Source organism: Miniopterus natalensis, chromosome 1, assembly GCF_054644295.1.
Source record: "Miniopterus natalensis isolate mMinNat1 chromosome 1, mMinNat1.hap1, whole genome shotgun sequence".
Taxonomy (NCBI): domain Eukaryota; kingdom Metazoa; phylum Chordata; class Mammalia; order Chiroptera; family Miniopteridae; genus Miniopterus; species Miniopterus natalensis.
In genome coordinates, this window is record NC_142081.1 from 82,599,707 (window position 1) to 82,621,802 (window position 22,096).

General features: G+C 45.7%; 1 protein-coding gene and 1 pseudogene across 1 annotated transcript in view; one reads left to right on the plus strand and one right to left on the minus strand.

The window, feature by feature from the left end:
- The window catches only part of CAMK1D (calcium/calmodulin dependent protein kinase ID), a 365,679-nt gene extending 363,309 nt beyond the window's left edge, over window positions 1-2,370 (minus strand). Inside the window, exon 1 of the mRNA XM_087823615.1 lies at window positions 2,252-2,370. Coding sequence (XP_087679741.1) covers window positions 2,252-2,343 — 92 coding nt within the window. The 5' untranslated portion in view covers window positions 2,344-2,370. The remainder of the gene's footprint in view (window positions 1-2,251) is intronic.
- A 17,617-nt stretch (window positions 2,371-19,987) lies between these two features.
- On the plus strand, window positions 19,988-21,009 carry LOC107530232 (putative protein FAM10A4; annotated as a pseudogene).
- Window positions 21,010-22,096: the final 1,087 nt, after the last annotated feature.

A 22,096-nucleotide genomic window follows, 5' to 3' on the forward strand; every position in this document is an offset into this window, starting at 1 on the left:
TCACTTACTCTCTCTTGCCTCAGTTTTCCCATCTGCCAATTGGGGACAATAGTAAATACCTATCTCATAAGATTATTATGAGAGTAAAATGAGTTAATACATGTAAGCACTTAGAATGATGCCTGTTACTTAGATTTCAATTAATAAAGTCACACATGATTACTATTATTATCATTACGTCATTGAGTAAAAACATTTTGATCATTTTATTGTTTGTTTCATTCTTCTAGAACTCCTGTCAGCACTACAGGACCTGAGTGGGAAACTCCTTTTCAACAAATTCTTTTTAAGCAGAAGGCAAAGCTTTGGAACCCCAAAAGAGAGGCCCATACGCAAGTTCAGGGGGAACATGGCCAGAATCTAAGAGGTTGTACTGCAAGAGCTCTACAGTGTCTCCAGCACCAGAAGACAAATCCCATTCTTCCCAGAGGCAGAAACCACCGCAGTCATCCCCAAGCAGCTCCTGCGACAGCAGGAGCCACTCAATGAAGCCACAGCTCACTGAGCCTCAGAAACCTGCCACTGCAGAGGTGCGTCTGCGGGGCTCTCCCAGGAGCAGGAGTCACTTAGGGGACACTGCATCAGTCCACCTGGAGGCTGCAGGCAGAGAGACTAGTGAGGGGGGCTCAGGTTGGGACACACCATGCAAAGGGATGCATTCTCACATGAAGGGACACCACTCTCCCCAGTCCCCTGACCCACAGTCACATAATTGGTGTAGGAACCACAAGTAAGGACTCCTCGCTTCTCATTTCTCCGTAGCCTGAGCATCTCAGAGTCACAACCCCAAACCCAAATGAACCTCAATGGCAATTTTCAAAAGTTCTCTCCAAAACTCACTCCTTAACCGGCCATGCTGAGAGGCAGCCTTAAACCCCTGGTTATGAACAGACTGAGTCTGTTCTGTTTTCACGGCAAGAAAGGTAGAAGGTATAGACCCACAGGTGCCCTCCCTGAAGCAAAGCACAAAAGCTGGGAGACCCTGTTCTCTACCCCAGCAAGTGTACTTTCCCAGAAGTCAGAAGGCTGGCTAGGAAGGCCACCTTCACTACTTGCTTCTGGGAAACCCAATGCAGATATTGGGGGCTGGGGTGGCGAAAATGGCCAAACAATTGCAATGGACCCTGGGTACGGAGCATAAGACAATCTGGGTTTGAAAATATGGTTCTGGAAAAGCAAACAAAAAGACAAGTAAAGGAGGGAAAGGAAGAAAGGAAAGAAAGAGCACAGTGATTTACCCTAGAAACACCTCCTTTTTCTCTTCCCAGCCTAGTGGGCACCTCCAGGAATCCCTGCCAAACGCCCAGTTCATGCAGCACCTGTGTGCCAATATATACTGACAGATGCTGATCAGCAGCAGATACTGATCACAGGAGGGGAGAAAACAACCTGAACTTCAGATTCATCCAGCAGTGCCTGATTCCCTTCCACCATCGGCCTCCCCACCTATTCTCTGGCGCTCAAAACAAAACAAAACAAAACCAACTCCAGGGCAGAAAGGGAGCAGCAGCTGAGCAGAGCGGCACACGCTGGCCGCATTCATGCCCTCGACTTGGGATTCTTTCTTTCTTGAGACGCAGCCACCAGCACCGGACGAAATGCAGCCCTGGAGAGAAACCGCCTGCACAGCGGCGCGCACAGACCTTCCCTCGGAGACACGCACCCCAGCCCGCGTGGCTGCGCCTCCGCGATGGCCACGCGCTCAGGCGAGGCGCGTGTGCCCACACATGACCCTGCACACTGCGAAATCCCTCCCTTCCACCCTCGCGCGGCCATCCAAAGTCTTGCCCACACCGACTACGTGCAGATGGCAGTTCTGTAAGACTACGTGATGGAAGCACAGAAACGGGAATGACCGCAGCCCGGTTTTCTCATGACCGCGTCTCTCGTTCACACGGCGCGCCCCTGCACGCGGTGAGTAAGCCGCACAGCCGACAGGCAGACCCACCGCCTCAGCCCACAGTCACGCGTCGGAAGAAAGAAGGCGAGAGGGCGGCGGTGTCAGGGGAAGTGCAAGGCGCCCGCCGGGGCCGTCCTCCCGAAGCCCAGAGCTCCGCCGCCCCGGAGCCGTGCCCACCGCACCGGGGACGCAGGCCACGCGCTGGGCGCGGGGCGCTCCTCTGAGCCGAGCACCCACAATGGGGACGTGGCGGCCAGCGGCTCCTGCGGCTCCTGCGGCGGCGGTGACAGCCGAGCCGCCCGAGCTCCCGCGGCCGCGGCCCCCTCCACCGCCTCCCCCGTCCCCACTTACGTTCCGAGGGTCTCCTTGAACTCAAAGATTTTCTTAATGTCCTCCGCTTGCTTTTTCCAGGAGGAGCTGCTCTCGCAGGTCTCCCGGGCCATGGCAGCCGAGGGCGGCGAGCGGCGAGGCGGCGCGGGCGGGAGGCGCGCGGGGCGGGCGCGCTGAGGAGGGGGCGCCGGGCGGCGGCGGGCGGGTGTCCCCGGGGTCGGGCTGGCGGCGCGGGGATGCGCGGCGCGGGAGCCGGAGGAGCCTCGCTGCTGCGGCAGAGCTTCCTCTTCTGCAGTTTCCTCTTTCACTCTCGCCGCAGCCGCGGTCCCTCCCTGGCTCGTATTTCTGCCTGTCTCAGGCACAGACTTCCTGCCGCCGTCGCTCGCCCGGCTTCTTCGCCGCGGGTTGCCAGCCTCACTTTCTGCTACTTTCTTGCCTCCCTTCTCCGCCTCCCCGCCTCCCGGCCGCCCGCCTGCTCCCTCCTCCTCCTCCTCCTCCTGCGGACTCCCCGCCCCACCCGCGGGCCCCGGCCGCCCCCCTCCTCCCGCCTCCCGCGCGCTGCCGCCCTCGGGGATGTCCTGCGCCCCGAGCGCCGTCAGCCACGGGCCACGCTCCCGGCCGCCGCGTGCGCCCTGGAGCCTGAGAGGGGGCTGGCGGGGGACCCAGCAGGCCGGGGGCACAGGGGCGCGCGCGGGGAGCCCGGCCCCTGGGGTGCTTTGTGAATTCGGCTGTCAAGTCTCGGGGGCTCGAGGGCTTTCCTCCCCCGCGGCGGACGGGGGCGCCTCTGCGTCGTCTCAGCGGCAGCGGAGCGCGGCGGGGGCGGCGACGCGAGGCCGCGGGATGCTGGGCGCCCTCTCGGGTCCGGGGCACTGGCCCGTGAGAGCCCGAGCCCCGCCGACCCGGGGCCGCGCGGGTCCAGAGGGCGGGGTCCGGTTGTTATGGCGACCGAGGCGGCGGCTGGGTAGCCAACCCAGGTGGGCGTAGACTCGGGCCGCGGCGCCCGCGGGACCCGCGCTCCGCGGGCTCGTCAGTCCCTCCCCACTGGGCGACTGGAGCTAATTCGCATTGCACCAAAATCGGCGCGGGCGCCCTATTGTTGCCGGGAGGGGGGCGGGGGAAGGGACCTCGTCGCGACGAGAAAGCCTGGGAGCCTCCGGACCGGGGACGCGCAGGACCTGCCAGGCGCTGCCTGGGTTTCCCTCTAGGAGCAAAACTCCCGGGATGATTTGGCTGCTGGGCGGCGGTGGATTCGGTGCCCGCCCGGCGCGGGCCTCGTGCGCCTCTCGGGCTGCCCCAGCCCCGGGCGGGAGCGGCCAGCGGGTCCGGGCCGCCTTCGCTCCGCTCGGCCCCGCCTGGTTCCCCCCCCTCCTGCGGCCGCTCCGCAGCCTCGCAAACCCAGAGACTATGGAAAGGGCACCCCTGCCCCACGCCCTCCTGGGCCCCACCGGCGTCGCAGGTCCCCGGGCGGCAGTCCCGGCGCCGGGACACACGCGCTGGGGAAACAAACCCAGGGTGCGCTCGGGCCTGCTGCTCGGAGCTGCGCTTCGACAGCCCACCCCCGTCCCGTCCGCCTGTCAGGGGCCATCTACAAACAGCCCCCCGCCCAGCCTGCGGGGACTGCCTCTTGTTCCGGAAAATTATAGTTTCCCCTGTATCAAGACTGTCACTCCCTACGGCCCCCTAGGCTGCGCTGGGTAAACAGCCCCGACTCTTGATTGGCGACACCTGTCCCATTTTCCCAGTACGTTCCAATTTCACTGTAAAAGAGAGAGAGAGAAAAATTCTACTCCCTGAAAAGGAAACTTCACCCAGCACCTTCTGCTGGTTCCGAAAAGCTGAATGCAGGCTATCTGGTCTCCTGGAACGGTCTGGACCCGCAGGGGTCCCCAACCCTTCCCTGACCCCAGGAGGTCAGCCTGGCGTGGTCGCGCCACACCTCCGGGTGGTCTCATTCAGAGGCTCTCCAGGCTGAGGAAAGCAAATAGGGGATTACTTGGCTGTTAGAAACAAACCGAACTGACAAACCCAACTTCCAGGACGGGTTACTGAGAACCTCTCTCAAGGTGAGGACACATCACCCAAATCTGAGGCTAACTGCACCTCCCAGTATATTTGGAGAACTATAATATCTTTTATTTGGCTTAAAGGTTAGGTGTGAAGAGTAGGAACCAGGCATAACTGAGAGCCCAGGTGATCCCCTCCCGCGCCCCACCGCACCCCACCATAAGCACCTCAAATTCCTTCCTCCTTCCCTTCCCGCTTCGTCTCCTTCTTACACAGATCTTTCCTATCTCCCCCTTGCTCCTTGCCTAAGGATCAGTGATTTTTAGGACTTGTAAATCAGCGTTGTTGCTGTTGTTTTTAACATGATGAAAAGCTTATCCAGAATATCATCAACCTTTGAAAATTTAAGAACTATTTGGTCCAAAAACATTGGTCAAAAAAAATATTTTTTTATTAGGTGGCCTCATATATATACACCCTACATGAAAAACTTGTTTAAATCTGGACGAAAATTATTGCATGGAAAAAAACGTTGCCTTGTTAAAAGTTTCACCTCGAATAGATTATTTGACAACACTTTGATGTTTGAGGCCTCTTCTCACAAATGCTGCAAAAATTTTGGCATCTTAAATTGTGTACTTAGTTCTTAGAAATAGTGAAAAGAGAGTTACTTGAGCATATTTCCTATATGTTGATGATTAACGAGCCATTGACAGAGTACTACAATAACACCTAGGAAAAGCATAGCTGAATAAGGAATCACGCAGAACTGCCACCTTTATAAAAAGCAGGCTGGCAAGGAGGCAAGGTTGAGAAGAGGGACTCAGCAAGGCCCTTTCAGATCTCTATTCAAAAAAGTACAGGCTAAAAGAACCTTCAGTCACAAACTTGGGTCATAAAGAACCTGAGCATGATCCAAGGAAAATTCCAGCTAGACTGGAAAATGTCTAAGGCCCACTCGTTAACATGAGCCTCTTACAAATAGCTCTTCATGGAAGAACTCATCTAGTTCACATGATTAAAAATCAAGGTGGAACCAGAACAAAATCTTTACAAAATTCCTCCAATTAAAAAAAAAAAAAGTGAAGAAATAGGAAAAACAAATGGCAATGAAGAATCAACTCAAGAAAAAAATTTATTGGAGAATAGGTAAAATTTATATTCAAGTATATAATTTACCAAAAAAATTTACTTGTAGAAAACAGGAACTTAAAGCAAAGATGCATTTGCTCAGGAAATATAGGGCAAGGCAACAGAAGAAATTAAAACATGAGCTGGAGCAGCTCAGGAAACAAGCATGAACAAAACAACCATAGATATAAAGACTGCACTGGAAATGGCACAAGGGAAATTGCTAAAAACCTTGAAATGTATAAGGACCGCTCCTTAAGAGAGATACAGGGGACAAAATTAAGAAAACAGTCAGCCCTCATTTCCAAGGGTTTCACACCCTCAGATTCAACCAACCTCACATCAAAAATATATATATTTTTAAAATTACCTTGTTGCTGACATGCACTACGTAGTTAGTTAGGCCTATGACTGCTGCATCTGTACTAAAATGTGCAGAGGTTTTTTCCGTGTCATTATTCCCTAAACAATACAATATAACAACTATTTGCATAGCACTTGCATTGTATTAGGTATTAGAAGTAATCTAGAGATGACTTAAAGTATATGGGAGAATGTACCTGGGCTATAGGCAAATACTTTACCATTTTATATAGGGGACTTGAGCATCTGCAGATTTTGGCAGCTGTGGGGGGTTCTGGAACCAATCCCCCACAAATACCAAAAGACAACTGTAATGGGAAAATAAAATGGAAACAAACAAAGATTTGCTATAAAGTTATATGAAACACAAAGGAAGTTCAATATATGCATAAATGGTATCCCTTCTGAAAAGACTGCAGTAGTAGAACAAAAAATATTGAAAGATGTCTTTCCAGAAATGAAGAAAGACTTCAATCTATAGATTGAAGGGTCACACAATGTATCAGAAAATATATGGATGATCATTATCAAGGCACATCCTAGAAAAACTACTCATGTTCTAATCAAATCCTTTGGCTTTCTCAGAAAGAAAAAAAGTGAAGTCACATGCATAAAATAGATCAGCCTGCTGCAGACTTCTATAGCCAGAAGATATGTTTATAACATCCCTAAGGAAATCACATTGTCATGTAAAAATTTTATAATAGCTAACATTTACTAGGCCTTATTCTAAGTGCTTTATCGTATTTATTTATTAATCCTCACACCAATTCTGTGAAGTAGGTAATATCATTATTCCCACTTTAAAGAGGAGGAGACCAAGATTTGGAAAGGTTAAGTCACACACCCCTGGTCACACAGCATGAGTGGATGAAACCAAGCCGCCTGACTCCAGAGCCCTGCCCTCAACTATTGCACTATTGTCCTCTATCATAGTTACTCAAAGTCATCAGCTTAACACTGAGAAGCTGTTACTAGGAGGAGGATTGAATTCTGAACAGGCAAACATGATAGATGTCCACCATAATGTAAAAATAATCTTTTTTTAGTTATTTATTAAATTTATTGGAGTGACATTGGTTAATGAGATTATATAGGTTTCAAGTGTACATTTCTATGATACGTGATCTGTATATTGCATTGTGTGCCCACCACCCAAAGTCAATAAAGAGAAGTGACAGTTTTTAAAAACCAAAACAGGAGAATCAAATGACTGCTAAATGTACTGGGTGGGGGGGGAGTTACTGGGCTTTCTTTTTTAGTTTTAGTTTTTCAAACCTCAAGTGAACATATCCCATTGGATATTTACCTAGTGGACATTAGCCCTTACCTTTCTACCTTAGACTCGAAACAAGTGTGGGGCCTTTCTTGACATTCTCCCAGACCCATATTTTGCTGATTCTACAGCTGACGTTGAAACACAATTTTGTCAGTTCATGTTAGAATTAAGAGTCTAAACTCAAAGTGCATTTGGTAATATACACAGGTGCAGTCATAAAATTAAGGACACTAAAAACAGTAAATATGCTGCCTCTTATATGGGGAACTAGGCCTAAATAAAAATGGGACTTCCCCTGATTGTTTACCCTGATCTACAACAGACATTGAAATAGAATCTCACCAACTAATATTTTAACTTAATGGTACATTCCAAACAACTGAGGGAGGCACCTTTGATGATGTACATAAATACATTCACAAAAATTGAAGGCATTGAGTCAATAAATGCGCTGTTTCATGTAAGCAGAGCCAGGCCTAAGCAACCAACCACAATGGCCTCAAAAAATTGCCCATGAAGAATGATTTTCTCCAAATCTCCATATCTTTAAAATTATATATTTTTTTTCCTAGAAAGATAGGTAATTATCAAAAGATAGGAATCTGTAAGATGTTCTTTCTTCATTTTTAGTTCATTGAACCACACCTACTTTTGAAATATAACAGCTACTTAAATAATGTTCAAACAAGAAGGGAAATCAATTTTAAGAAATGTCTTCCAATGTTTGGTAAATTACTAGTTCTGGTATATTGGGGACATTGGGACAATGAACTGTAACACTAGTGGACTGACCTCAACTGTGTCCATCAACCATCCCAAGTGCCTTAGTTTCTCTGTTGAGCTTGTACTTTGAAATGGCCACTTTGGCTAGAAAAATGATTGAAGCACAGTGCCTGCTCTCAAGATGTTCAAAGTCTAAGAGAGGAAGACAGACATGTAAACAGACAGCAAGAATAAAATGTGATGAAGCCTATAGTGGACTTTCGCATAGAGGGTGATGGGGAAGCACAGATTAGAGGGAGTCCAACTTCCTGGAGGTGTCAGAAAAAGCTTCATAGAACACAGGACTTCTGAACTGGGTCTGGAAGGATCTGGAAGAATTTGCCAAGCAGAGAAGGGTAATGCAGATTTCAAGCAGAAGGAAAAGAATAGGTGAAGGCACAAAAATTAAAGAAAGGTTTATCCATCAGAATAGTATGGTGAGAGTCCCCAAATCTCAGTAGTTGGGTTCTCAAGCCCACCTGCTGGCAGAGCAGCTGCCATTTTGCACTTTGCTGGTCACTTTAGGGAGGGGAATCCAGCCAGGTCTTGCACCAGCACTTAATTGCCCTGCCCTGGAAGGGACACACTACTTCCACTCTCAAGTTATCCGCCAGAGCTAGTGACAGCCTCACGCAACCACAAGGGGTCCAGAAAGTGCAATCTTATGTGCCCAGAAGGGAGAAAGCCAAATGGGTTTGGCCAAGAGCGCTGATGACCACTGCAGAGGTGCCACAGAAGGTGAGTGTTCAGTGGTGCTGGCGGGGGGGGGGGGGGGGGGTGTTAGAGCGCAGTGAGCAGAGAAGGGAAGACAGATGGGGTTGAGGAAGCTTGAAGAATCTGTCTTTGAAAGTCCTTGACTGTCCTTCCTTTGAGCCCAAGAATAAAAATGTTAAGTGCTTCAAGTGTGACAATCAGGGTTAAGAACATTGCCACCCTTCCCTCCCACCCCAGAATTTCTGAAATGGCTCTGTCACCTACAGAAATTGTATGGGCTCCTGGTTGCTTTTCTAATCCTGGTGGAGCACAGCCTTAACCACGACAGAACACTGTACACCTGTGAAGGAAGTCAGACAAGGAGCTCCAGAGAAAATTGCAGTATCACTTCTAACATTCCTACTTTTGAAGTCAACAACAGATTTCAATTTCTAGTCATTAACAAATCTTTAAGTCTGGGGTGAAGTCCTAAGGATGTGCAGAAGACGGACTAATTACCAGCATTCTGAAATGCACTCTACTGCTCAGACATCCCAGTCCAACAGAACAGTGTCCCTGAATCACGTTATTGGTGAGCAGGTGGGCACACCATGCAAACGTGACTTAGCAAACAGCCTGGCACAGGAAACAAGCCAACAAGTAATTCTGTTTGTCAGTGGGTCTTATGAGAGCTGTTTACCATAGGGCTACAGCCAAAGGGGGTGCAATATAGGGGTATTTTAAAACACAACATGTGTTGCAATATTGGTGCTGGAACCAGAGCAAGGTGCTGTTCAAAATAAAAGAACCGAGGTCTTATCTGATGTCTCACACACTCCTTGACTTCAGGCATTTTCCAGTCCTTTCTTCAAATGAGGACAACATATGGGATGGATGAGATAACATATGCAAAGCACCATGGACTTCTCAGAAAAAAAAGCAGTCAATAAACATGAGGTATTAATAGTATGCCTTTTTTTTTTTTTTAATAGCTGTCACATCTGGCTCTTTGGGGGGGCGAGGGGGGGTTGCCTGGATTATAAGGTGAAGGATTTAAAAAGAAAAAATATCCTACCAAAACACACCCACCCACAAGACTTCCTCTAAATTGACACATGTATATTAGATGTAAATAATCTTGGACTGACACAGATTCTTGTTTCTGGCAGGGATTTCCTAGCTGAAGGAAACCTATCAATAAGCCAGATCCTGCTCATGCATGACCCCGAGAGTGTCTTGCCACTGTGAGTATGAACTCTTCCAAACCAACCATGAAAATCTGTAACCAGAAACATATAGTTTTTATATTTAAGTCAGAGACCTACAAGTGGAGACCAATATTTTTACAAAAACAAATGGCGTGTAGCTTAATTTTTTTTAAAGGGATATGCTCCTTCAAGTTGACAAAGTGCTCCTGTGAGCCACCGTGGTTCTTCTGTTTCTCAAGTGTTTCTAAAAATGAGGAAAGCTATAGGCAAAGGATCCACTCACAAGTTACCAGGCAAAAAATTCAATTAAGTGCTTCTCAGCATTCCTGGCCCAACTGCTCTTTCCAGGGTTCACATATTGAGGTGTCTGTGGAATCTGCACCCCAGATGTTTAACTACCAGCCTCAAGAAGAGCCTTTCTCCTAATTAAGTTTACATCGAAACTGAGCAAAGGGCAGAGGGAGGAACTGGGGGTCTGAGTGGCCCTGGAGCTCCTCGGGGGGGAGGCACCCCCACCCCAGTCATTCTCCTCCCTGGAGAGGTTGGGCTTCCAAATCTCAGACAGCTATCCTTTCCCCTCAAGGTTAACAAAGCTGTTTCCCACTGAACCAGCCAGAAACCACACTGGAAGTGGGTTTATTTTTACCCCAGGCTTTGTCATTTATTATTACTGAAAAAACTAAGAGACAGCTTTTGGCTGAATACCTCATGTAATATTCAAGATCTCCATGTAGGATTTGGCCTTCTGTCTGCCGCTTTTATCTTTTTGGAGTGGCCCTCTCCTCCTTTCTGCCAGTGTTCCTCATTGGCAAGGATATTTGTATTCAAAATGAGAAGCCATCTCTCCTGGTCAGGTGCCTAAGGGATCCTGTGATGATATCATAATGCAGCCCTTGTGACATCATAGCCTTTTTATGGAAACAAATCATTGGTACTTCAGATGACGTGGTATATTTAACCACTGGGGGGGGGGTGGGGAAAATTTATCTCTTGCGTATTTCTTCAGCACACAGACTTAGCAGCAAAAACTTGCTTTACTAAAGGGTCTTCCTTCTGGATTCAGATATATTTCAATTCTGCAGGGTATCTTTTCCCTGGTCTGCAAGATGAAACTTGTACTACCTGCTGATTTGGTGCCACAAGACCCGTGTGAAGCATTTGTGATTCCCCCTTATTTTCTGTTACATTCAGACTATTTATTCAAGTCCTCTGTTCATGGAACTGGGCGTATATCTCCTTTTCTCATCTTCCTTTTTAGTCAAGCAAACTTGATTGGAGCCTCTCAGAGCAAATCCAGAATGACTGTAGAAATTGGTTATCATGTACTTAACACTGTGCTCAGCCCCAGTCTCATCCCTTTGCTGTTTCCAAATTTAACTTCAAGCTCCTTCCTCTTCCCAGTTGATTTTTCCCAAGCACCCTCCTGCTCTTCCCAAACCCAACAAGCACTTCTTTCTAGAGGACTTCTGACAGATGAGGACACTAAAACACCAGAACTGGCCAAGGGCACAAATCTACACAGAGGAGAATGGAGCCCACAGTACAGCCCTAGCCCAAAGCAAAACCTGCCTAACTATACCGCCTCCGAGGAAATGGTTAATAGAAAGGAGGGCTTTGGGTGAAGGTCAAGAGTAACCAGCCATGACCTTTACACATCAAATTACAATTCTCATCTAAAAATCCTAACAGCAAAACCTATGTTTCTCAACCTTTATTTATAAACAAGTACTTAAGCCAAATTCAGAAACAAAATACCTTGGAAAAAGCTTGAGGCCTGTTAGATTACTCTCTGACTCTGAGAGCGGCACTGGGGCCAGGGTCCTGCATGGGGGACTGGGGGTCCTATTCTGCGAGTAATATGGGGAAGCAGTAGCAGTAACTCAGTGGAAACAGTAACAAGGTGAGCCTATTATGTTCAGCTGCCTGCCTTCTGAGGAATAGGGGTTCCCCAACTATCACCCCGTGCCCTGACTCATCACACCCTTACCAAGGACACATTCGCTTATGGCATTCCCTTAGGAGGATTAATTCACCAGGCAATGAAAACCCAAGATTCTGGGTGTATGGCTCTGATTTTGAATCAAGGCAGCCTTCCCGATGCCCAGTTATAGGTCAGAAATCCAGCCTTGTCCCTAAGGTTGCTCCGAGATGTCCCCTGATTGGCCAGGCACAGAGCTCCAATTTATTCTTCATTACCAAACCAGCATATTTCACACCAAGTAAACAATCACTGTATAAGAATTCTATCCTAAACCCTCCTATAGATTCCTGGCAGAAGGTCAGTAGGGCTTTTTCCTCTGGTGCTTGGCTGACTCAGATCTCTTCTCTCTCGGTGGCTGCCTTGAGGAGGCCGAGGTTCCAGATTTTCTGGTTTCAAAATAAATTGGCAGAAATCTGAAGTGATGCCAATACCGCCCTCCTGCCCGCAGGCAGCTGGGTCCCAGTGGGAGGTCTCTTAGCAACCAGGCTCAAATCAAATATTTGGGCATCTGGACACATTCTGATTGGAATGAGCTCATGAACAAAAACTTCTCTTTCCCTCAACCCAGCTACTGAGGGTTATGGAGAGATGCTGAGCCCCTCAGTTGCCTCCTGTGCTGGTTGAACCTGTGACTCACGTGGAACATTAAATGAGCAGCAGCCCTGACCTGCAGGCCAGGGATCCAACTTCTAATCCTGGCTTGACATGTATCCTTGGACGAGACACCGGAACTTTCTTGTTGCTGTGGCCACATAAAGCCCAAAGTTTTCATCTGACCCTGTGCAGGCAGCCTTTTTACCAGAAATCAGAGTATTCATGGCTCCCAGAGGGCAGGAGCTCCAACTCAAGCCAGAAATGAACCAGGAGGAAGGAGAGTTTCAGGGTGCTCTCCTCCTCCCCCCACCATCTCCTCCTCCCCCTAAACTTCCCTGCAAATGACAAATGGCAAATGGGAGGGAGAAGGGCGCAAATGGGTGGTAGCCAAGAGAATTTCCCATCTTTTACTTTCCAACCCTGATTCCCAGGTTCATGCCATCCCAGTACACTCAGAAAAGACTAAATACATCAAATTTGGTTTTGGATACTATCCTCAATTCAAAATGATATCCTCAAGGACAGGGGAGGCTTTCTCTCAGCTTTTATATCTCAGCTTTTAAATCCTGGTTTCCTGATGTCCTGAGAGATGAGCTGGTCAGGGCTTCCCTCCCTCAGCCAGCATAACCACCCCACCTACACTATTATTAATTATTGATTGTATCCTCCCATTGGCCACTCCTGTGGTTTATTTCTGTTTGCACAGATGTCTAACCTCTTCATTGAGCCCCCAAAGGCATATGTCCTGTCTTGTAGCTCTTGTGCCTTTCAAGTCACCTAACCCATAGCCCTGGGGGCAAGTAGTGCTGGGTCCTAAAGAAACACATTGAATTGAATGAACACCCAACCCTCATGGGCCTGAGGATGCGCAAACAGGGCAGCTTGAAGAGCTCCTGCCAATAGGAAAGGCCATTTTTTCTTTCAATGAAAAGAGAAGTCAGAGGGCAGGGAGCAGTGAAAAGAGCCTGGGCTCTGGAATCAGCACCATCAGTTGGCCTCAGCCACCCTCTAACTATTGGGCAAGTGGCATAAGCTATGTCAGTCTCCATTTCCATCTGGAAAATGGAAATACAATAGTATTTCTTTTACTAGGTTGTTCTAAGAAAATTAACTAGTAACTATAAAGCATCTAACACAAAGGCAGTCAATAAATGGTGGATCTTATTGCTGTATGGACTCTTTCATCCAATCATTTGATCATTAAATAAAAGCATATTTGGGTTATTTAGTTGTTCTGATTACAAAATTATTTTAGTTATCTCTCTTAAAAGTTGCAAGAGAGTATGGAGTGAGGTCATCAAGCACTCCAGCTTCTATGGCTTAATATAAATCGCATTACCATTTTTAAATCACCCCTTGGTTTAAAAAAATAAGTGTCTGTGGCCACAATAACTTATAGAGCATTTATTAAAACAATTTCTGTCCAAGGAAATATGGAAGTTAATGACCAGGATTTAACAGTGACCCTGCATTTCATATTGCACAACCTCCTTCCCTGATCTGCTTTGGATACAGCCTGAGCTTTCCTCTGGGAGACTCGGGGTCAGTTTTCGTTGACTGTGTTAATATTATAGAAAATGCCAGACTTCAGAAAGCACTGAAATAAGCACTACTCCTTCTGAAAAAGCCTGACAATAAACACATTTTATTCTTTTCACTGTCATCAGCAAACGAAGAAGCCAGCATTATCTTATAGCCCAAAACCGGAACCAGCCCAAGTGTTCAGCAGGCCTGGGCCAGGTTTTCACAAAGCAATGAAATATGATACTTTCACTTAAGGCAGATTCTAGTCAAAATAATACCAAGGGAAGAACTAAAACAAAAATAACAATGATTGTATCAATCTAACGACCAGGTTTATAAAATAATAAAAGGGAGTAGGACCTTCTAAATAGTAGAGGCTGTTATGAAGATTTGGGCTTGACCCCCAAGAGTACACTTTTCTAATATGTTTTTATTTTAAAGTCATGCATTTGGATTAAGTGCTTGGTTATCTTTACAAAGTAATTTTTCTCCTATTCAATGTTTATTGAGCATCTTCTATGCACCAGGCATTTTTGGGGAAACAACAGTGAAAAAAATAAATTTGCCATCCTCATGGAACTTACATTCTAGTGTACGACAGAGATAATAAACAAACGTGTTACTATACCACTTTACCAAAAAGATTCACATTTAAATTTTACAGCCACGCTGTTAAGTAGCTAGGGTTTCATGAATACATCTGGTAGGTGAGGGAACAAACCTGGCCAACATCAACTAGTTAGTAAGTGAGAGACCCAGGATCTGAACCTAGGTCATCTGCTACTTTCACTTCTGGCAATGGCAGACTAAGTAATTCAGATCAACACTCCTACCAAGAACAACTTAAAAAGCTGGATGAAATATTTGTTTTATTTTCTTAAAAGTATAAAAACAATAAAAAGGTAGTAAACAAATACCTGCCAAATTTCAGAGATGACAAACCCACCTGCTCATGGGTGGGTAGCTCACAAAGCTTTTTTCCGAAGGTCTTTGTCAATCTGGAAAAAAAACAACTTTGAAAATAAGATCTTGTTTTGATAGCCTCACAAGGCCAAAGCCCAGAGCCTGCCAAAGTTGGGGATTCAGATAAACCACACTCCATTTTAAACCCTGGGTGGGGGAGAAGGGGGAATATCTATCCCTCAGTCTTACAGACAGGTTCACTTCACCACTGAGTCCAGAAACTCATAAGCTTTACACTTGGATTAAGGTGGTTTCAGATGGGAAGTGCCCTCAACAACTGGCAGACACAAGTGAAAAGCCTCTCTAGAAAGATATTCTGCCATTATTCATACATGCATACATGCGAACATGACATATGCATGACAGTGGGGATACATTCTGAGAAATGTGTCATTAGACAATTCTGTCATTGTGAGAACCTCATGGAGCGCACTTACACAAACCTGGACGGTAGAGCCCACTGCGCACCTAGGCCACATGGTACAGCCTGTTGCTCCCAGGCTACAAACCTATACCGCACGTCACTGTACAAAACAACAAGAGATCGAATCAAGCGCAGAGAAAATGTTGCAATGAGGAAATGTGGTAAACAGGAGAGGTATGAGGCTGCTGCGAGCATAACACCGCATGCTGTGTTTACAGCAAATTTTTTCATATGTAAGTAGAAAGAGTACACTCTAGAATGATAAAAATTATAGTAAATACATAAACTAGTAACATAGTTGTTTAATATGATTACCAAGTATTATGTACTGTACATGATTTTAAGTGCTATGCTTTTATATGACTGGCAGTAGGTTTGTTCACACCAGCATCGCCACACACACACGAGTAATTGTTGCAGTTGACATCCCAGTGGCTACGACATTACTAGGCGGCAGGAATCTTTCAGCTCCGTTATAATCTTATGTCAGGTGTATGATCCCTTGTGGCCTGAAACATTGCTATGCAGTGGATGACTCTGTATGTTTGTGTGTTTCAGTGACTAATGCTTACTAAGAGAATTGAAGCACCCAAGAAAACAGGGCATTATGAGCAGGAATAATAATAGAAACAGCCAAGGGTGGAAACAGGCCCACAAAAACTTTAGAAATGGGAATGCTTAGACACAGACTATAAAACAATGCTACTTACTCTATTCAGAAACATAAACGCCACACTTGTAAATTTTGACAGGGAACTGGAAACTGTAGAAAATGACATAAAATTTTTTTAAAAGATCCAAATAGAAATTCTCGAACGGGGAAATACAGTCATTGAAGTTAAAGAATCCAATGACTGGGTTCACAGCAGATTATCACAGCTGAAGTAAGAATCAGTGACCTGGAAGATATGTCAGAAAAAAGCTATCCAGAATTCAGCTTGAAAAGGGGAAAAAAGAAAAATATTAAAAAGAGGATACATTTAAAAGGTCTAACATACATTTAATTTGGCATCCAGAGTGGAAAGAGATATTGGAACAAAGGCAATATTTGAAGAGATAATAGCCAAGAATTTTCTAGAATTGATGACTGACATCAACTCAGTTTGAAAAGCCCAACAAATCCCAAGCAACACGAATTTTTGAAAAATCTACACTTAGGCACAACATAGAGAAAGTGTAAACAATGAAAACCAAAGTGAAATCTTAAACCTGGAGCATGTGCGGCTTACTCTGGCTTTCTCCCCACTCTCTCAAGGCCTCAGCATGGACCCTGGTGTTTCTCCACTTGCCCCCCTCCCCTGGGTGTGTGACAACCTACATCAAGTTTTAAGTGGCCCTCTTTTTACATAAGCTGAAACACTGCTTGTTTCCAGAACATTTCTAAAAGCTACAAGTTAGTAGTGATCAGAAGAATGAAACAAGCCATTTAAACAAGCGGGCCAAGAAGAGTGAATTTTTAATTCATAAAAGCAAACAAATCAGGAAGGGCCAGGTGAAGGTGAGGACAATACACATTACTACAGGAAGTCAAACGTTAATCTGTGAGTGAGGCAATGCTACCAAGCGCGTATCAGGACTACTGACACCCACGAAGGCTGTCTAGCTCACTAGGAAAAAGAAAAACTTCATCTTGTTTCTTTAACCTTCTCCCATGATACGTTATCTGCTGCAGTTTGTAGCAATATGAAGATTATTTAAATCTAGGATGAAAATGCTCTTACATGAAATTACAGCATATTGAGTCCTTTCAAGAAGTACAACCCTGTGCTTGGTACTAAGCACCAGCCCTACTGAGCATGGAAGAGATGACCATGACCCTGAAGTCACAGTGCTATGGCACATCCCCCATTCTACACCAAAACAGCCCTCCTGGGGTCTCTAGCTCCTGTCCCCAACTTAGCGAAGCCCTGTGATCCTGCTCATGGATGGGTAGGACATAGTTGAAAGGCCGCTAGGCCAGAAGTCAGGATACTAGATTCTGGACTAGATGGTCCAGGTTCAGCCCTGAGATGATCCAGGCCCAGTGCCTCAGCGGCAAGGCAAAGAGGTTAGAACAGAACAAATGATGGGGGATGCAGGGGTCATAGGGCTGGACATGTTCCGCTAAATCTCTGGTAGTTGTGAGCTGTGTAGTTAAAAACAGCTCCAGGCAATTCTGACAGGTTCAATCCCAGAAGCAGTCCACGCACAAGAGTGAGGTTCCCTGACGTCCCCCGTAGAAGGAGATGTGCTGCAATGTCCCCTGCACCCTCTATACCCCCTCTCCTGCTTCTGTTTCTGCCTCTGTCAGAGCCCAAGAAGTGGAGTTTAGACAACAGTTCCCCTCTGGCTCTTGCACCACTCTTGACACATTTAGTCACCACAACAAATGAGTTGCAAACCAAGCTGCAGCCCCCAAAGCCACTCTGTGCAAAGCAGATCCCATAGCAAGCTAATTAGTGATCAAAATGCAGCTCTAAGCCGCTTTATCACCAATCTGAGCTGACAGCTCAGGGACACCCACAGGGCTGTCACGGGCCATCTCTCATTCCTATCAGTCTCTCTGTCTCTCTCTCTCTCTCTCCCTCCCCTCCCCCATGGCCTTACTGCCATGCTGTGCCTCAATTTCCAGCCTGTGGTCTTATCTCATGTCCCCTGTTACACCAGGAGCTTTTTATTGAGCACCCACGCTCTGCACATGAAATGGTACCCAGAGGTAATCCCCTTCATTTTGGGGACTCTTTATAGTTTCTCAGGAGTGTTCATATTGTGGAAAGCCTCAGTTATGAAATGGTGGATTACATGGCCTCGGGAGGATTTGGGGGTTAAAGACAAGTGACTTGCTGTCCCTTTAAGCAGTTATATAAATCTCTCCTATAATCACTGGCTGCAGCCCTACAGGGGAGCACAAAATAGCCACCTCCCAGCTGAATCTGTGCCCAGGAAGAAGAGCCACCTTCATTGTCCTCAGGTGTTCCCAGAGTGGCTTTGCTGCTCCGTTCCTGTCCGTGGGCCATGTACTTCGGTTGGCTTTGCCAATTGTGAGGATGAATTTACACCAGTTCATTCATCCACAGCCTTGGTTAGCTCCCTGCCCTGTAACCAGTGGCAGACACTTAAAGCATGTCTGGCTGTTGGCTGCAGCCGTGGAAAAGAGCAAAGCTCACTGGTTTAGACTTGGCCAAACCTGTTCTTAATGTGCCGAGGACAGATGTACCTGCCATACAGGTATCCTTAGCACTTGGCAATTCTGTGATTCCTACAGGCTCAAATAACCAGAAATCACAATCCTGCAGCCCATGGGCTCAGTTGAGCCTATAGATAAGACTTGTTTTGGCCAGAGACTGTTTTTGTTTTAAGTTGCCAGCCTGTAAAATGTAGGTGATTTCATACAAACATCTGGATTCCTTGCTGCTCTTTAAAATCAGAAGCTCTAGCAACACTTCTGATGAACTGTCACCACTTGGCTGAAGAGTCCGGCTTGTTGAGGCAGTCCACATCAGTCAGAGTCTGCCAGAGGCCGAGCCAGGTTTCTGCGGGACCTGAAGCTTATGTAACTTGGGGGTGACGGCTCTTAAAAAAATAGATCAAAATTATAACTATAAAATTGCTATTGCTCCTCCACGGACCTGAGCAAGGGATGGGTGTAGAAGCTTACACATCATGAGCTTCCACAATCAATGCACCTCAGGCCCCACCCCGGCCTCTGGCTTCACCCCCAGCACAGTGTCTACGTGTGCTGCCTGCCTGGCTGGCCAGAGAAGTGTCTGAGTCTGTGATCTCTTATCTACACCTTGTGGCCAACAGTTCCTGCCCCCATTCCTCCTGATTTCCAGTATAAACACAGCTGGCACTGGCCCTGTGAGGCGGGCCCCACCCTCCCTAAAACTCTAGTAACTAAACTGAAGGATGACTTCATTTATTTTAAAAGATAGTAAAAAGAAGTTTTAAGTGAACGTTAAAAGGAGATGAGAGCTTAAGCGTCTACCTGGAGTTAATATAGAAAGTTATTGCTTACCATCATGGAGATCTAGAAACAGCACAGAAAGATGGGGAGGACACTAAATGCCTGTGAGGCCACAGCCTGATTTTCATTCCATCTGGGATGCTCATTGGCTCCCCGAGTGTCCATTGGCCTGTAAATGACCTTATTCTGGGAGTGGCATGGAAGGGAGATGTACCAAAAAAATATTTTCCAAATGGTGGCAAACTGTATTGCCACAATTAGGTTAGAAATGAGATAATCAGCAATACGTATTGAGCACCTACTACTGCATATTAGGCCACCTCCTGGATCCCCAGTATTGTGCCGGATGGCACGCGGTGGCTGCTCTGTGGGTATGTGCAGCCTACTTTCAGAAACAGGCACCACAGAAGACAGTTAGGTGACAGGGAAATGTCATAAAGGCTTGGAATTCAGAGGCCAGATTGGAAAGGTGTTTCCAGAATAGAGCAGACCACAGGAGCCCTGGACATACAGGGAGCAGCACTGAGGAAATTCCAGAGGGGCCCAGGAGGTCTGAGACTGGAGGGCCTGAGGATGAGCTGGGAGCAAAGAGAAATGAAAAGTAGGTAGGGAACCCATCAGGAATTCTAGTTAAAGGTCTTTGGAGTGTCTGACTTAGTGATAGAGGACAATAAATATAATAAAAATGCATGTGGGCCATAAAAGATAGCAAAATCTAAAAGCTGTAATTTATCAACCAGCAATAACCACTATTAACATTTTGGCATGTTTTCTTCCCTTTTATTTCTAAACATTTTTTTTTCCAAAAATGGCACAAGTGTGCCTATTTTTACTAAATATTATATCATGAGGCTTTCCCCATGTCAATGAATATTCTGTGAAAACATGATGTTCCCCCCATCAAGTACCCGGGCCTGGAATGGGTCCTCGGCCATGCCCTCCACCTCCGACCACGGACCCCACAAAGTGAGCGAGCTTAGGGCCTTGGTCAGAAGGTATAAGCAGGATCCGAGCTCTGCACACCTGGGAGATGCGCTTCCTGAGGGAGTGGGTAAAACACCACCACTACTCATAAAACTAAATCAGAAGAAAATATCAAGGAAGAGAAAATATTTATTAGGAGGGAGGAAGAAAACATAAAAACAGAGAAACCATCACGTGAGGAAAGTGATCTAGAAACTGACAGTGAAGGTGTGCTTGAACCAGATGCCACACCCCTCAAGAAATGGGAGATGAAAATGTAGAGATAACCAAGGAGATGATGGATTAGGCGAATGACAAAAGAGAGGCTGCCACTTGTGCCCTAAATGACAGTGGACTTTGTTCACAGGTGCCATCAAGCTGAATACTCACTTGGACATTCTGTATGCCAAGAGAGCCAGTGTCTTCACCAAATTACAGAAGCCAAATGCTGCCATCTGAGACTGCGGCAGAGCTATTGAATAATCCTGATTCAGGGCAGCCTGGCAAGGGGTGAGGGACAGCACATAGACTCCTGTGCCATGCAGAAGAAGCGGCCCATGACCTTGCCCTTGCGTGTAAATTGGATTATGATGAAGATGCTAGTGCAATGCTGAAGGAAATTCAGCCAAGGGCCCAGAAAATTGCAGAACATCCAAGAAAGTAAGACAAACAGGAGCTCGCTGTGTTTCTTTTCCAGGTGGCTGGGGGGGGGGGGGGGGGAGCATGCCAGGAATGGGATGGGGCTTGCCTGAATGGCAGCAATGCCTGAGCTCAAGGAAATTCTTAGTGATCCAGAGGTTCTTGCAGCCATACAGGATCCAGAAGTCATGGTGGACCTCCAGGATGTGGCCCAGAACCCTGCAAAAATGTAAAAATATCAGAGCAACCCAAAGGTTATGAATCTCATCTTTAAATTGTCTGCCAAATCTGGAGGTCAAGCATAATGCCCTTCTGTCAAATAAAGCCCTTGCTGAAGGAAGAGCAACTTAGATCACCCATTGGATGATATTCATCCAGACAATGTTTTCCTACTAGGAATTACAAACTTTAAACACTTTCAAACTTTAAAAATATTTAGAAACAAATGAAAATAAAAGGGTGTGTTAATTTCTACATTTTTCTTTACCAATAAAAAGGAAACACAGTGTTCACTACTTGCATAATATTCCATTTTCCTGATGTATCATAATGTTATTAATGATTGTTCTCTGTTGAACGTTTAAGTTGCCTCCAATTTTTCATTATTATAAGTAATGCTGCAATGAACATCCCAGGCTATATAGATCAGTCTGCACCTGTATGGTTACTTTGTGATATGACATTATCAGAGCAAAGGATATGAGTGTTTTTAGGACTCTTGATATACATTAACAACTTGTTTTTTTTAAAAAGGATTTTACCAATTTACACATTCATCCAGAGTACAAGAAAAGGCTGGTTTTCCTGCACATATACCCTAGAGTTAACTATTATTTTTTTAATCTTTACTAATTTGATAAATAAAAAATGAAATCACAGAATCATATCTAAATAATCATTTTTATCACTTGTATGTTTGAAATAATTATTTTTATTAATGTGTATTCCTATGAATTATCTTTTGTTTTTTTTAATTTCACAAAGCATTTGTCATTTTACATTTTAAAGCTCTTAATATATTTGATTTAGCTTGTTGTTATGTTTTAATTTTGCTTGATATTTTGACAAAAAAATGTTTTACATTTTATGTAATTCAATCTACTGATCTTTCCCTTTTTAATTTCTTCCACTGATTTTTTTTTTTTAATTACAGTATTCTTTTCTACTCTGAGATCCCTTCTGTTTTCTTTTGGATTTTTTTATGGTTTCATTTTTACATTTCTCTGTTAATCCATCTGGAATTCACTTTGACATGCCTTTACATTCTATGGTGAAAGTAAATATAATTTGAGACTTCTCCCAGGTAGTCCATTTCCCCACCATCATTTATTTAAATGATTCATTAAATAAATTCATCGCTTTAGGAATGATTTGTAAAGTTCCTTTGTCATA